At 42.7% G+C, this 15,742-nt stretch overlaps 1 protein-coding gene across 3 annotated transcripts in view; it reads left to right on the top strand.

Annotated features, from left to right (window-relative positions):
- Nucleotides 1-497: 497 nt before the first annotated feature.
- Arhgef6 (Rac/Cdc42 guanine nucleotide exchange factor 6) overlaps nucleotides 498-15,742 on the top strand; it is a 112,028-nt gene continuing 96,783 nt past the window's right edge. For 2 of the 3 annotated variants that reach the window (XM_028776911.1, XM_028776910.1), the window contains exons 1-2: nucleotides 498-734; nucleotides 2,016-2,099. In XM_028776911.1, coding sequence (XP_028632744.1) covers nucleotides 498-734; nucleotides 2,016-2,099 — 321 coding nt within the window. Of the gene's footprint in view, nucleotides 735-2,015; nucleotides 2,100-11,561; nucleotides 11,709-15,742 lie in introns of those variants that run through there. The other variant, XM_028776913.1, reaches the window with a different exon arrangement.

The following is a 15,742-nucleotide window of genomic DNA, read 5'->3' as shown; positions in this document are numbered from 1 at the left end:
CCAGCACAGCTCCCCATGAGGCTTAGATCTGTCAGACCTAAGAGCCAGTTGGCATCCCCCTCCTGACAGAAGCCAGATTTTTCACTGAGGCTAGACTGTATTGACAGTGTTTTCCCCGTCTGCCCCATGCGTGTCTCATTTCCAAGGCTCTGTAAAGTGCTGGCTCACTCCGGTTTCCACGAGCACTTGCTGCCTTTTCTGCCTCCCCAGCATCCTCCTTACTTCCTTTCCTTAGAGCTTCTTGCACTGTTGTACGTGTTCCTCCCTAAAAAAAAAAAAAAAAAAAAAACCTAATGAGTTTGTTTTGCAAGTTTCGAAAAAGAACCAGTGATGTTCTCCCAGGAGTCTGTCCATTCCTTATCATTCCTTTCCATATCTGTAGGTATGATCTCTGTGGTTTAGAAATCCCACGTTCCACTGTTGTCAGAGAAAAGTTGCCTTAAACCTTTGCCCTGCAAGCACCAGAAGAGAGCTCATAAAAAGGAAGACAGCAGCAGATGCAATCACGGATGTGGCTTAGTCCTCACAGCTGCCCCGAGAGCTGTTCAGAGTGTACGAGTGCCTCAGTCATGAATCCAGAAGAACGCGTTGTGACATGGCTTATATCTTTGGGAGTTCTAGAATCTCCCAAAAAGACCATCTGTGATCCAGAGGAGTTCTTGAAGTCCTCGCTGAAAAATGGGGTAGTGTTGTGCAAACTCATAAACAGACTTCTGCCTGGCTCGGTGGAGAAGGTAAGGTCATTTTGCTGTGTTTTGGGGACTGCTTTCCACCACAGAGCAGTAATAATATCATTCTTGAGATTTTTCTATTGCTGGGTCATGGGAATCCCCTTCTTCAACATCTTTCTAAAAGTTAGGCATTTTTATTTACTGTCCTTGTACTTTGAAAAAGTCAGAAAACGAAATGTTATCCTTCAGTAATTGGCCCCCTAATGTTACCTTACTAAAGCCCTGCTACAGGACTGACAGTTGGGGACGGAAGGACAATCTTATTGTGCACAAGTTTGCTGTGTTTGTGGAGATGCACGTCAAACTTCCGTGTGCACTTTAGACATGTTTTGAACTTTCAGTACATGAGTCTATGGAATAATGGAATAATTTGTAGTACATCTTTCTGGTATTTGAGAGTTTGCCTAAAAAACTGATGGAGACTCCCTTGTTTTTTGTTTTGTTTTCTTTTAAAGATTCATTGAAGAAAAGTCTATTCACAAGTGTCAATGTTACTTAAAACTCCCCCAAACCAAAGAGAAACCAACTATATGAACTGAAGGCAATGGGCATTCAAAGTGAAACTAAACCTTGATTTAAAAATATTTCAAGATTTTTTATGTTAGAAGTCCATGTTATGACAATGGACGGCTTCTAAAGTAGGTGTTTTTGTGTCATTAAAGGTAGAGTACTTTCGATTCTTTTCTTAAGGTCATTGTGCACTTAAATAAGGGCCTTTTGTCGTTTGGAATCAGTTCTATGTTTATGGAACAAGTAGATTTACTTATAATTTCTTTAAAAATGAAAAACGGTGATTAAACTGATGATAAGATACAGAGAGACAGGATAAAAAAAGTGTGGTGCCCAGGCATTTAAATTATCATGAGTAGAGAGAGGTAATCAAAGTAGCCTTCTCGAGCAAAAGTAGGATCAAACATATATATATATATATATATATATATATATATATATATATATATATATATATGAGCACACACACGCGCACGCACGTGTGTGTGTGTGTGTGTGTGTGTGTCTTAGTTTCTCCAATTTGCTAGCACCACAGTGGAGTCAAAGGTATGAGAAAACCTTTTCAAGTAGAAATGGCTTCGAAACATTTGAAACAAAAACCAACCGTTCAGGCATTTGCATCACTTCCTTCAGTGGTTAGTTCTCTTCCTGGATGGAGAGCAGGGCTACCCTCTGCCTTCCAAAGCCAGCTGTGTCTAGTTATCAGCAAAGGATGGTGGTAGTCTGTTTGTCATGGCTTAGCAATCTCTGAGTGACATTTGACTCTTTCTCTAGTATTGTCTGGAGCCCCAAACTGAGACCGACTGCATCGACAACATCAATGACTTCCTGAAAGGATGTGCAACCCTTCAAGTGGAAGTAAGCTTACTTGTCTTTCATTTTGCCATTATTTTCTGCTCTGTTAATTAAAAAGTCTGCAAATGTACGTGGTTGATTTTTGCTGCCAGTAGCCACAGAGTAAACAGAGGTTGAGAATCCCTTTAGACAATCCCCAGTTTGAGACTAGTGATGCCCAATGGTGTCTTTCAGAACCTAGTCCTAAACGAAGCAAAACTATTGACTGGAAATGGTGGTACACATTTATACCCTGCAACACTAAGGTGATGGAGACAGGGAGGTCAGAAGGTCAAGCTCATCCTTGATTATACATTTAAGTTTTGGGCCACGTGAAAGTCTTTTTCAGAATGAATGAAAGTGACAAAACAATAAAATGCAAAATTGTTGGCTTTTAAATGCAGCTTCTTTCTAGGGGAATCAAGCTTTTTGTGGGTGTGCTTCTTTATTAATGGGGGAAATGCCAGCCAGAGAGTCACTGGCAACAACAGTAACAGTAAAGTTCCAAGAAGAAATGGCCCAAATAAGCAGCCTTGAAAACATACATACAAGTAACATTATATGAACTGAGCAGATTATATTTAAGAACAAATATGTGCATGCATATACATATATAATGTGGTAGCAATTAATGGGAAAAGAGGCCATACAATTGAAGGAGAGTGGAAAGGGGTATGGAGGGAGAAACAGAAAGGGAGAAATATAATAATAATAAAAAGGGAAACAGTAAAAGAAATGGCCTTTCAAAGCCCATTAACACTTCTGAACAAAGGGGGGGGGTCTTGAAAAACTTCAAGAAGCTGGCCTTTAGGTCTTTATTTAAGCAGAGTGGGAGCTTCAGATCAGAGGGAGAGGTTTGGTTGCAATGCACAAGGCCCTGGGTTCAATCCCCAATCCCAAAGCAAAAACAACGAAAAGCAAAATCAAAACGCAAGCCACATTAAATAAACTGTTATATTACATGTGCAAGCATAAGTTGTATTACTGGAAAAGAGGCCAACGTTTTGGGTGTGTCCAGTTACTTTTTTGTGCCTCCATGTTGTTTCTGTAGTATGGGGAATGGATCCTTGTCATAAGCGTGCCACACCTTCATGCCCTTTCAGAAGTCTTTTGTCTGTGAAAGAGACACAGTACTAACCACATCCTGATGGTTTTTCAGGGTCAAATGAGATACTGCTTAATTCTGTAGTCTTAAGAAAGTCAACCTCCTAAAATGTATGTGATAATTTGTGTGCTATGTTCAGCTCAGGGCCAGGTCAGAGGTGCTTTACCTTAGTAAACAAATACTATCTGGGCAAGTGGTAGGAGTTTGAGCATAGACTCTAGTGCTAGACTTCCTGGGTTTAAATCTCAGTTCCTGTTCACTAGTGACATTGTGACCTTTGTATCTGTTACTCTGCTTCTATACCTTGGCTTCTCTACCTGTAAAATAGGAATACTAGTGGCACCTGCGTGGCTATTGATATTGATCTAAAATTTCAATGAATTAATATATGTAAAACCCTAGGAAGAGAGCCTGGGCCATATTTTTCTTTAAGGAGTTATTTGTCATCATCACCACCACCACAACCAACGCTGCCACTGCCACCACTACCATCATCACCACCACCATCATCATCATCACTAACTGTTCTCTCAGCTAAACTTTGTTTCTTTCAAAAGTTTTCTTAAAGCTGTCTGGCTATGGTGCTGCAAAAACTGTACTCTTAGCATTTGGGAGGCAGAGGCAAGTGGGTCTCTATGAAGTTCAGGCCATCATGGGCTACATAGATAGTTCCAGGCCAGCCAGGACTACAATGAAAGACTTTGTCTCAAAACTGACTTTTTGTTTTTTGTCTGTTGTTTGTCTTTTTTTGCTTCTTGAAGCCAACCCTAATCTAAAGTTACATTGGGGTCAGAATATCTTATTCTAATCTTCCCTGTTTCTCAGTTTGGGGGCTCGCCTTGGCATTCATGGTCCATGTGGCTTCAGAGCATGTGCTATTCCTTATAGGATGCTGTCTACAGTGGAACAGACCATGACATTTTCATGTTTAATTTTTTCAAATAAAAACATGGTGAAGTTGCCAGTGATTTCTGTGCCAAAGCAGGCAGAAGGTGTACTGTGCTTCTTTGCAGTTCTAAGAATACTGGATGATACAGAAACATCTCCCGCTGCTGCCACTCTTGGGGGCTTTCTGATAACTAAAGATTATTCCTTTAAGCACAAATGCTTAAAATAGATTTTTTTTAATCCTAAAAAGTTCTTTTTTTTTAAAGATTTATTTATTTATTATTTATGAATACACTGTTGCTGTCTTCAGACACACCAGAAGAGGGCATCAGATCTCATTACAGCTGGTTGTGAGCCACCATGTGGTTGCTGGGATTTGAACTCAGGACCTCTGGAAGTGCAGTCGGTGCTCTTAACCACTGAGCCATCTCTCCAGCCCCTAAAAAGTTCTTTTCACTTTGGGTAGAAATTTTACTGAAAAGTATGTCAGACTGAGATGATATGAACGTTGGAATAAAAAAATAGCTGATATTGTGGTTATCACATTCTTTTTGTAGCTTCATAGATATGCGGTAGAGTCAGTCCATCCCTGTGTCCACATTTGTGTCCTTTTGTGTGTGTGTGTGTGTGTGTATGTGTATGATATGTACGTACATTTTTGTGAGTACATGTCATGCAGGGTCAATGTTGATGTCTTCTTCAATGCTTTCCAGGTTACCTAAAGGATTTTGAAATAGTATAGATCCCTTATATGTACAGATGAGTTTTAGAATCATCTTGTCCATTTCTTTTGATTCCTTCCTTCCTTCCTTCCTTCCTTCCTTCCTTCCTTCCTTCCTTCCTTCTTTTCATAAAATATTTCACTGAACTTGATGCTTGCTCATTTTGTCAACAAGCCCCTCACCTATGCAGCATTGGAATTATATGCAGTTACTGGCACGTCCAATCTTTACCATGGCTGCTGGGGACCCAACTTTTGGTCCTCATTCTTGCGCAATAACCACTTCACCCACTGAGCCATCTTCCCAGCCTTCCATTTCAGTTAAGTCTATGCTTGACAAAGTCACTTGGCATTGCTGTGCTCTTGCTTTCTCATCTGTGTGAAAGGGACTAACAAGATTTATTACAGGGGACTTTAATGTGTGCGTGTGCACATGCGTGTAATATGTCTGAATATTTTGTCTGGATGTATGTCTGTGTCCCACATGTATGCCTGGTGCCTATAGAGGCTAGAAAATGGCATCACTCAAGAACTAGAGTTGCAGATGATTGTGAGCTTCCATGTGAATGCTGGGAATTGAACCTGGATCCTCTGCTAGAGCAGCCACTGTTCTCAACTGCTGAGCCATCTCTCCAGCGCAACAGCAGAAGATTTTGAAATTCATTCCTAATGTTAGCATTGAATGTGGTGGGTATCATTACAGAGAGCTATTTTGAGGATCGGATGAAATAATTCATCTACAGCTCTTAATGTATCACTGCATATTAGCACGAGTCCCACTGCTGTTACCTTATGACTAGGTGCTCTTTGTACTGTTGTGCAAAAAAAAACCCCTGAGCCACAATGAGTCACTCACAGAGCCCTCAAGGAAGGTGCATAGAATCACCCCAGAAGGAATGAGACTGAAAGATGAGCCGGAAAGCACGGAGCAGCCAAGTATGTGGCCTGTCCAGTCTCACAGTTTCCAGGTAGCTGAAAAACAGACCTATACAGAAGTATTCTCAAAGGTCATGGAGGAAGAGAGGGAGAGAGGGAGAGAGGGAGAGAGGAAGAGAGAGAGAGAGAGAGAGAGAGAGAGAGAGAGAGAGAGAGAGAGAGAGAGAGAACAAGAAAACTCAGGCACCAAGTACTTAGAACAGTGTGTGGCATAGGACATGCTTGGTAGATCTCAGTTAACTTTGTAAAGCTCTAAGTGTATTAAAAGCAAGAACTAAAGAAAGGCTGCCAGTTTAAATCAGTTGCTTTGGAAGATTGAACCACTGAGTCAGAGAGGTGTTGACTGAGTTTGGGGTTCAGAGGTGGAGAACCACATTATATCACTTGGCCTCTCCAGATGCCCTCCATCTTCTTGTTGTATTCGGGTATGACAGTTTAGGGGTCTCTAGTGGTCCATACAGCTAATAACAGATAAATCTGGAGAACAAAACTCTTCCAACTCTCATACTATCCTTTGAAACTCTGCCTTGCTAAGGCAGGGTCTGTCTCATTTCTGTTGTGGTCATGTGTCCTCTAGCCGGTCTGAGCACATGCCAACAATTTTCTCATCTGCTTCTTATCACACCATAAGGGTGCTGGGATGACAGATGTGCACCGAGGCATCTAGCTTTTTTAAAATTAAAAATGTATTTCATGTATATGAGTGGTTTGCCTGCATGTATGCTTGTATACCACTTCCATGCTTGGTGCCTATGGACTCTTAAAAGGTGTCAGGTCCCTTGGAGTTACAGATGGCTGTGAACTCCCACGTAAGTATGGGAAATTGAATCTAGGTCCTCCTCAATAGAAGCCAATGCTCTTAACTACTGAGCCATCGGGTTCTAGAGCTCCAATTCAGGTTGGCATGCTTGTCCAGTAAGCAGTTTTACCCACTGAACAATCTCCCCAATTCTTAACTGTTTTTTTGTTTTGTTTTTAAACATTGACTTCTGGTGTCATCTGAAAAATGCTTATACCATCAAAGGTCATGAATACTTGTGTTTTCCCCATTTGACTCTTACATTAGAGCCTTTGATACCCTTTAGGTTAATTTCTATATATGGTATATACCGTACCATATTACATGTATGGATGGAGTCCAGAGTAATTCTTCTAAAAAAAAAACCTGCATGTACCATAAATTACTAAAACAGCCAGCTGGGCTGGAGAGACGGCTCCGCAGTTAAGAGCACTGAGTGCTCTTCCAGAGGTGGTGAGTTCAATTCCCAAAAACCACATGGTGGCTCACAACCATCTGTAATAGGATCTGATGCCCTCTTCTGGTGTGTCTGAAGACAGCTACAGTGTACTCATATACATAAAAATAAAATAAATAAATAAGTCTAAAAATATTTTGGAGAGAGAGAGAGAGAGAGAGAGAGAGAGAGAGAGAGCGCTAAGATCTTCACAGGACTGTGTTGACCTTAAAGGTCACTTTCAGGAGTAGGAACTAAGTCTTTGAATCTTTGAAAATTGTTATCTTACCACTCACTTGGGTCTTCTTTACTTTTCTTCTATGTTGTTTTTATAGTTTTTAGGATAAATCTTTCATATCATTTTGGTTCAATTTTTTTCTATTTTATACTTTTTCTGTGTGTGAAATAAGATCTCATGTAACCAGGTCTAGCCTTAACTGTTGTAGCTGCATAGCTAAGGATGAACTTAAACTCCGGAACCTTCCACCTGTGCCTGGAAGTCTAGGAGAAACTTTTGGCTGCTATTACATGTGGTATGTCTTTTTAAAAAAAAATTATTTATGCCAATCATGGTACTGCACACTAAAATCAAAATTTTTCTTTTTTTCTTTTTCTTTTCTTAAATGTATTTTTATTGGCTATTCTACTTATTTACATTTCAGATATTAGCCCCTTTCCCCATTTCCCCCACACCCAAGAACTCTCTATCCCATCCCTCCTCCCACTGCTTCTATGAGGATGTGCCCCTGCTCATCCACCCACTTCCCCTCCCCGCCCTCGAATTCCCCCTTTCTTTTTCTTTTTTTCCTTTTCTTTCTTTCTTTTTTGATACATGCCTCTGTCTCATGAGTGCTGGGATTAAAGGCCACTATCACTGGGTCAGAATGGTCTTCTTTTTTTGGGGGTGGGGTTTTCGAGACATGGTTTCTCTGTGTAGCGCTGGCTGTCCTGGAACTCACTCTGTAGACCAGGCTGGTCTGGAACTCAGAAATCCACCCGCCTCTGCCTCCCAAGTGCTGGGCTTAAAGGCGTGTGCCACCACTGCCTGGCCAGAATGGTCTTCTTAATTTGGATTTGGAGCTTTCCTTGCCAATGCATGGGAATGCAATTAATTTTTAATATTTATCTCATATCTTTCAACTTATCACATTTTGTTTATGAGTTCTAATAGCTTCTTCATGGAGTTCTGATGATATTTATTATACAGTTTCATGTTGTCTATGACCAAGGGATACTTGTACTTCTTTCTTTTGGGTCTGGACTATTCTATTTATTTTTCTGTGCTACTTTATAGGCTAAAATAGAAACAGTTCTTTGGGTTTTGATTTTAAGGAGGAAAGTGTTAGTCTTTCCCTACTAGATATGATGTTAGATGTGTATTTTTCATAAATGGATCTTAGTACTGAGGAAATTTCCTATAATACTAGTTTGTCGAGTATTTTTGCTGTTTTTGTGATTGTTGATGTTGTTACAAAGGATGATACACTTTACCAAACTCTAGATCAGTTGGCCTTGGGAGGTAGAGGTAGAGGTTCCCGAGTTCAGGATCATCTTCAGCTACATTTAAGAGCTGCATGTATGTTTGTGGGTTCAAGTTTACATGCAGAAGGCAGAAGAAACCTTGGGCACTGCTCCTCACTTACCCCTTGTTATTTTAAGTTTCTTTTTTGTTCAATGCTGCATACTACAGGCCAGCTACATGTGAAATTTCCAGGAATTCTTCTTCTCTCTCCACTTCTCATCTTGCCATAGAAGCAGTGAGATTACAGATGTGTGTTGCTGTGCTTGGCTTTACATCAATTCTGGGAATTTGAACCCAGGTCCTCATGATTGTGTGGCAAGCATTTTACCTACTGAAGGATCATTCCCATCCCCAGTTTTCTTTGTGCATTTTATGCTTCTGTTGAGATGATCATTTATTTAGGCTCTTTATTAGGCTGCCACATTGACGGATACTCATATGTTGCTTCAATCCTTCATTCCTGTCATAAATTCTGGTGAGTTATGTTGCATATGTACATATAATTTTGTGTGCATTTGTGATTATTCTTGAAGACTCTTTCATCATAGAAATGGAATTGCTGTGTCAAATTTTAATAGATAATGTAAAATTCACCTATGAAATTGCTCTACCAAGTTATGTTTCTACCAAAAGCATAGAACCTGTTTTCTGTGTCCCTATCAACACTGCATTATTTATCTTTAAAGTTTGCCAAAGTGATGGATGAAACAGTGTTTATTTTCTTTCTTTTTTGTTATAACTTGTTCCCCCCCCATTCTAAATGAATTTAGACATATTGTCACTCCTTTGTAGTTCATTTGTATTTCTTCTTTGTAAACTGAATACATCTTTCCTTTTTTCCTCAAAGCATGGAGGTGGTGGTGAATATATTCAGCCAAGTCAAACACTCTCTCTCTCTCTCTCTCTCTCTCTCTCTCTCTCTCTCTGTGTGTGTGTGTGTGTGTGTGTGTGATCCTTATTTTAGGTTAATTCACTGAGACCAGGAAGTCTCTCAACAACATGAAGTTTAGACATCACAAGCTCTGACCAGTTGGGAGTGTCCTGAGTACCTGAGTGATGCTTCTCTGGCTGTACTGTTTGGCAATAGCTATGGGAATACTGGTCTATGGAAGGTCCAGTCCAGGGAATTTTTTTTCATCCCAGTATATACTGTTCCTTTATCGTTTCCTGTTGCTGTGCCCTGCCTAGGATACTCTCTCATCTCCACTGTGCAGAAACAGACATGTCTTCTGCTTCGACATTCAGCTTACATCATTTAAAAAAGTTCATGAAGGGGTCATTGAATGAATATGTGATTTAGACAGTGTTTCTCTCTTCTCCTTCCCTCCTTCCTTCCCTCCCTCCCTCCCTCCCTTCCTTCCATCCATCCATCCTTTCTTTTAATACCAGCCTATAGCAGCATGGTTTTTTCTGCCCCACCCCCTCACACTCTCCTGACTTCCTGAGTCACTCCATCTGCCTTGTCACAGCAACAGCACAGGTGCTTTCCCTAAAGTGAGGCTGTGGAATGGACCACTTACCATTTCCCAGGGACTGTTCTGCAGAGAGGAACTCCTAGAAGTAAGGCAGCTTTACCAATGTTCATGAGTCAAAGTTGAATCTGTCACTGTCCTGCTCTGGCTCTAAGAAAGTAGAACAAAAGGGCCAGACCAATGGCACAGTGGAATTCTTCAAGCCCCAGCCAGGGTACTTGTGTGAAGTCACAATTCCTCAGTCTGTGCTTCTCACTCTGTAGCTTGGGCTGGCCTGGAACTCACTATGTAGCCCAAGCTGGCCTCAAATTCACAGGCATATGCCCATCTCTGCTTCCTGAAAGTGTTGGGATTAAAGGTATGCACCACCACATCCAGCTAAGAAGCCTTTATAGAAGTTGAATAATGTCTCATGATCTGGTCCTTTTCCATCTGTTTACACAGGGTAAAGCTCCTACTCAATCTGACTAGTTGGAAGACTAAGGGGGGTTTTGGCACCCTTTCCCCCTTTACTGGCTGAGCCCATGTGATACTCCCATTACTCTGGCTGACCTGTGTTGAACTTCTATAAAAAATTGAGCTTCAAGATGTACACTGTAGTACACAGATGTTCTCAGCTACTCCATAGGCTGAGGCAGGAGGATGAGCGTTCAGGGCAAGTCTGGGTTATATAGAGAGAGCATTCCTCTAAACTGTAAAAGGAGCCCGGGATGAGTTGGGTGGTAGAACATTTGCCTAGTATGTGCTTCTTTGAAAGGACTAAGCGATTTGGGGTCCATTTATGGAAGAGATGGATGTGAAGGGCCACTGAGCACTTCTCTGCTTCGGGGAAGGGGGTGGGGGATGTCTCAGTGGGTCAGTCTGCAGCTCACAGGTCCCGAGTTTCATCCCAAGGGTAGGAGAGGAAAGCAGTCTTCTAACTAGTAATAGCTAGTCCTTGACTCTAGCGTTCCCATTAGGGTTTTGGCAAAGGCCCTGGGCAGCCCAGGCACTGGTAACTCTGATCTTGGGAATTGGGTGGCAGCAGCATGCGCAGTGTAGCTGCAGCCCTTACACCTCGGCTTTTGCTCCTTCCCTGGCTACTGGGGTGCTGAGGCTGCTGCCACCACCGCCACCACCACTGCCGCTGCTGTTGCTGCTGCTGCTCTGCCCTGCGCCGCTGTCACTTCCAGTTCCTACTTCTGTGATCCAGGTCCGGGTCATAGCTTCCCCTCTGCTGGCCCGGTCTCTCCAGGCTGCTCTCCCTCCCGGGTTCTGGCTCCGGGCAGCAGAGCTGGGTCTGGAGGAACCCTGGGTCCAGGCTCCCACTGGCCGCCCGCTCCCCTCCTGTGGCCGCCCTGCCGGGGCACGCCTCCTGCAGCCCTTGATCTGTGCTCTAGAGAGAACTTGAGGGCAAGAACCTGACTTCCCTCTTTATTAAAATAAATACATAAATAAATACATAAATACATAAAATCTCTTGCCTGGGGAGCTTGGAGGCACAGAAAGGAGTTTGGAGACGGGCTCCCCCTCCTCACGCGTCCAGGAGCAAAGTTGCAGCCGCCCCTCCCCGCCGGCCATACCAACGGGCTCTCCAGTTTCGCCTTGGTGGCAGCCGCGCGGGGCAGGGTCCCAGCTCCATCTGGGGACAGCGCTTCCCGCAGCCTTGGCACGGGCTGGCGGCGCTCAGCAGCCCCGTGACTCTGAAGGGCGAGCCACTTCCGAGGAGGAGGCTGGAGGGAACGAGCAGCAGGAGGACAATCAAGCCAAGCCAGGTGACCTGCGTGAGGGGCAAGGGGTCAGGAGGAGGGGAACTACAAGGGCCTGATGCTGGGGGGCTGGTGGAGCCAAAGGAGGAGCCGCCCTTCTTCCAGGATTGACCGCCTAGGTCTGCAGCCCTAGCCTCCAGTCTGTTCTTTGCCAGGGCCTTTCCTTGGTGCCGAGTCTGCGTACCCAGAGCGGGGGCGGGGGGCCGGGGCCAAGGCTGAGGGTGAGGACGCGCCAAACTTAAGGGCGGCTGTCCAGCTTCGGCCGCAAGGTTTGTAGCAGGCTGGATTCTGTCTTCTCCCTTCCCGCGAACCAGAACAAGAAGTCAACGGTACTGTTTCTGATATTAATTTGATGCTCTCCCAAGCTGGAGCAATCCTTGCATTGGGGAATGTTTGACACAAGTCTGTCATAGGAGTCCTTTTCGGATGGACTCTGCCTGGTATTCAATGTAGCTGATTTAGAGTCTTCATTTTCTATTCTCTGAAGGACCCAACAGGTTCTCCAGCTATTTCATTGCTTAGCTCTGGAGCAGACAGCCCTCGAGTTTATCTCTGTCTCTTCAAATATCCTTCTTCTCAATATCTTATATTTTTAGTTTGGGTTTGTTATTGGTTTTGAATGTAGGAGTGACTCATATATCCCCCCCCTTTTCTTAATGTCTAGTGAGAGTAAAAATATACTCAAAGAATATACTTTGCTCTGAAACTATATGTTTTTCAATAAAAGCTGCCCATAAACCAAAAAGCCACATAGAACAGGATAAATTTTGGTAGATGTTTAAGTTTTTAAGGTATTGATTTTAAAGGTAAGATTCTAAAGTCCAGACTGCTTTTCTAACTTGTATTTGCCTGGAAAAATCCAGTGTGTCCTTGAACTTCCTATCTTAATTTTGACATTGAGCACCGTAAGAGGATCTCTGATGACATCATTTGCTCCAGCCACAGTTCAGCTTCCACCACTGAGAGCACCTCTGTCCAAAACTGTAAGGCCTGGGCCTGCCCTTGGACTTGAGCAGATTTCTCTTAAGCAAAATATTCTGTTCCATGCCAGGCAGTGCTGCAGTCCCTTCTTACATAAGCAAGCTCCGGGCCCATGTGGTGCAGGGTATGCTTGGAGCAGCAGTTAAAACAAGGCAGGGGCTTGTGACTTGCTGAGGGATGGCCCAAGTTTTGAATACAGTAAACCGGCAGCTAGAAATCTCACCTTGTACTTCTTTAGTGCTTTAATTTACTTTTCCTTAGTTTTCTTTTCCTTCCTTTCCTTCATCTTCTTCATCTTCCTCCTCTTCTTCCTCCTCCTCCTCCTCCTCTTCTTTTGGAATGCTTTCCACTTATCTCAAACTCCAACTCACCATGTCCTTATAAAGGACATTTGAGAGCAGGCATTTCTTCCAGTGATCAAAGAAATAGAGAAGTTTGGTTAAGCAGAGCTGCTGCTACTATACAGCTAAAGCACTAACTGAGAGCTAACTCGGCACTCTTGCTTGGGGCCTAGGCTTTGTTGTTTGTTTTCTCTAAAAGGTGGTACTTTGTACAAAAGTGTTTCATTAAACACTGTGTGCATGCCCCGTGGCCTCGGAACTAACTGTTCGTTTGCTTAGCTCTTGCTTTGGCTTCTTTTGCTCACATAGCCTCCACTCTGTAATTAGGGGTGAGGCCAGGGTCTGCAGCTTTAGTTCACTCCTCTGGTCCACCACCTTTCCCATCATCTTCGGAGATAGCAAGGGATAGCTGCTAGAGGTAGCCACCAGGACCTAGAAATTTCCAAAATGTATTTGACAACATTCATAGAGAATTACTTCAGTCTCTAGAAATTTATGCAGGGGGCAAAATGAGAGGGCATATGTTTGGCTCATTTACAGCAATGTTAGCATCACTGTTCTTAGGGGCTTAGTTGCAAAGGTGAAAATGTAGTTGAATACTATTTCTCCAGCATCTTCTATGTTCTACACCTTGGGATGGATGCTTTAAGTATATTATCTCATTTAATCCTCACAATAACCCTGAGAGGCAGGTGGCATTTCACCCATTCCTCATTGCCTGTCATGACCCATATTGTGACCACTGGGGAGCCACTGATAACATACAGAAACATCGATATCCTTGCTTTTCAGACATGACTACACATTAAAAGTATTTGGGGTGCTTTTAAAACCATAAGTATTAGCGTCTCATTGACCAGAAATGCTGACTTCCCTGTTCTGTAGTGAAGCTTTTGCAATGGTATTTTTTTAATGTTTAACTCAGTCTAGTAACATTAATTTTTAAAAATTGAAAATATTCTAAATATTTATCTTGACAAATCCCTTCAAACTGATACATTCATACTTTTTATTTGGATTAAGCAATAGGACATTATCGGTGCCACTGAGTGCCTTTTGTGCCTTCTCAGTCAGGATTGCTCATCAAGGAGCACCTGACTCCTAAGAGAGCAAAGTGGTGTGGGGGGTTGGGTTACCTGTTTTGGTGTATGAGTTGGATAGTAAAGTGTGTGCTTGCTTTCATAAACAACCTTGCACTAAGCATAATATTTGAATAACTGGCATGTTGTAGGTACTACTGTTTTATTTTTTCTTACTGAATAGTATTCCATTTGTTTTCTCTATTTACTCATTGATGGACATTTAGAGTGTTTCCAGGTGTGTGTGTAGTACATAGTGTGTGTGTTGTTGTTGTTTCAATGAACTATGTTGTCATAAATATCCTTGTGGGTATCTCCTGAAGAGCATTCTGTTAAACTTATGTGTAGCAATAAAGCTGTTGCTAGGTCAGAGGGTATGTCTATACTCTGCTTTAGGAAGAGCCTCCAGAAACATCGCTAAAGGGACAACACATTAAGAATATGTACTTTGAAAACTATGCAAGTGATTCTGGTATGCCTCCAGGGTTGAGAAGCACTTCTCTAGTTTATTCACATTTTAGCAATCTAGCCACGTCAAACATTTACTGAGACCATAAAAACGTTAGTCAAGTGTACACAAGCCTGTAATCCCCGCTCTTAGAAGGCTGGAACACAAGGATTGTTGGGTTGGAGGGAAGCCTGAGCTACATCAAGTTTTAGGCAAGCCTGGGCTACAGAGAACAACAGATAGAAGGACAGAGAAGTGCTGGCTTCAGTCATTTATACCCATTTCCTCATAGTCCTTTACACAGATTCCTTAAGAATTTTTACTCTTTATTATTGTTGTAATTTGTACTGTGTGTACATGCATGTGTACGTGCACAAATGCCATAGCATATGTATGGAGGTTAGAGGACAACTGTCAGGACTCACTGTGGTCATGTTTTAGTATATCTGTAGGCTTGTCTTAGAAATCCATAAGGGTGGAGACCAAAGATTCTTCATCCTTATAACTCAGGTTATATCCTTGGGATGGAACAAGGTTCATAGCAGGTGCTCACTAAGACTCACTAAATACATGATTGGTAGAAAGGCTGAATATTCAGAGACCTTAGTTAAGGAGGTGATCCAGTTTTACACTGAGACTTCCATGCTTTGATCTTAGGACATTGCCTCTGCTCAACTCAGACACAAAGTACTTTTACTTATCTAAGCATGTGAGCGTTAAGAGTAACCTGTCTGATCACCCCACACTGATGAGGAGGAGTAGATGAGGTGTAATGAGGGAATGTTTGTGGAAACACTTTGCACACTGGGACGCAGTGCCTGAATAGACATCTGGGATAAAGAGAAAAGAGGGGCTACTGCAGATTAGACGTGATGCCGATAACACAATGTGTGTAGGGGGTGTGGGGGTGTGCAGTATAGGAGCACAGTGGGTGAGAGCTTCAGCTCAACTTTGAACTTGGTTTGGCCTGGGTTGGATAGTAATTATGTATAGCCAGTCTTGAAGGTGGTAATGATGCATAGGGCCACTGATGAGGTAGATGGTACCCCTAGTGTTAGTGTCAAACAGCAATAAAAACAAGTGCCTGGCACCAAGTATAGATTCAATGAATGCTAGCTCCTTTCCTCTGCCATATCTCTCCTCTCCTCTCCTCTCCTCTCCTCTCCTCTCCTCTCCTCTCCTCTCCTCTCC

This window comes from Grammomys surdaster, unplaced genomic scaffold (assembly GCF_004785775.1).
Source record: "Grammomys surdaster isolate TR1022 unplaced genomic scaffold, NIH_TR_1.0 274, whole genome shotgun sequence".
NCBI lineage: Eukaryota > Metazoa > Chordata > Mammalia > Rodentia > Muridae > Grammomys > Grammomys surdaster.
The sequence above is the reverse complement of the archived record's forward strand: the minus strand, read 5'-3'. Positions and strand labels throughout refer to the sequence as shown.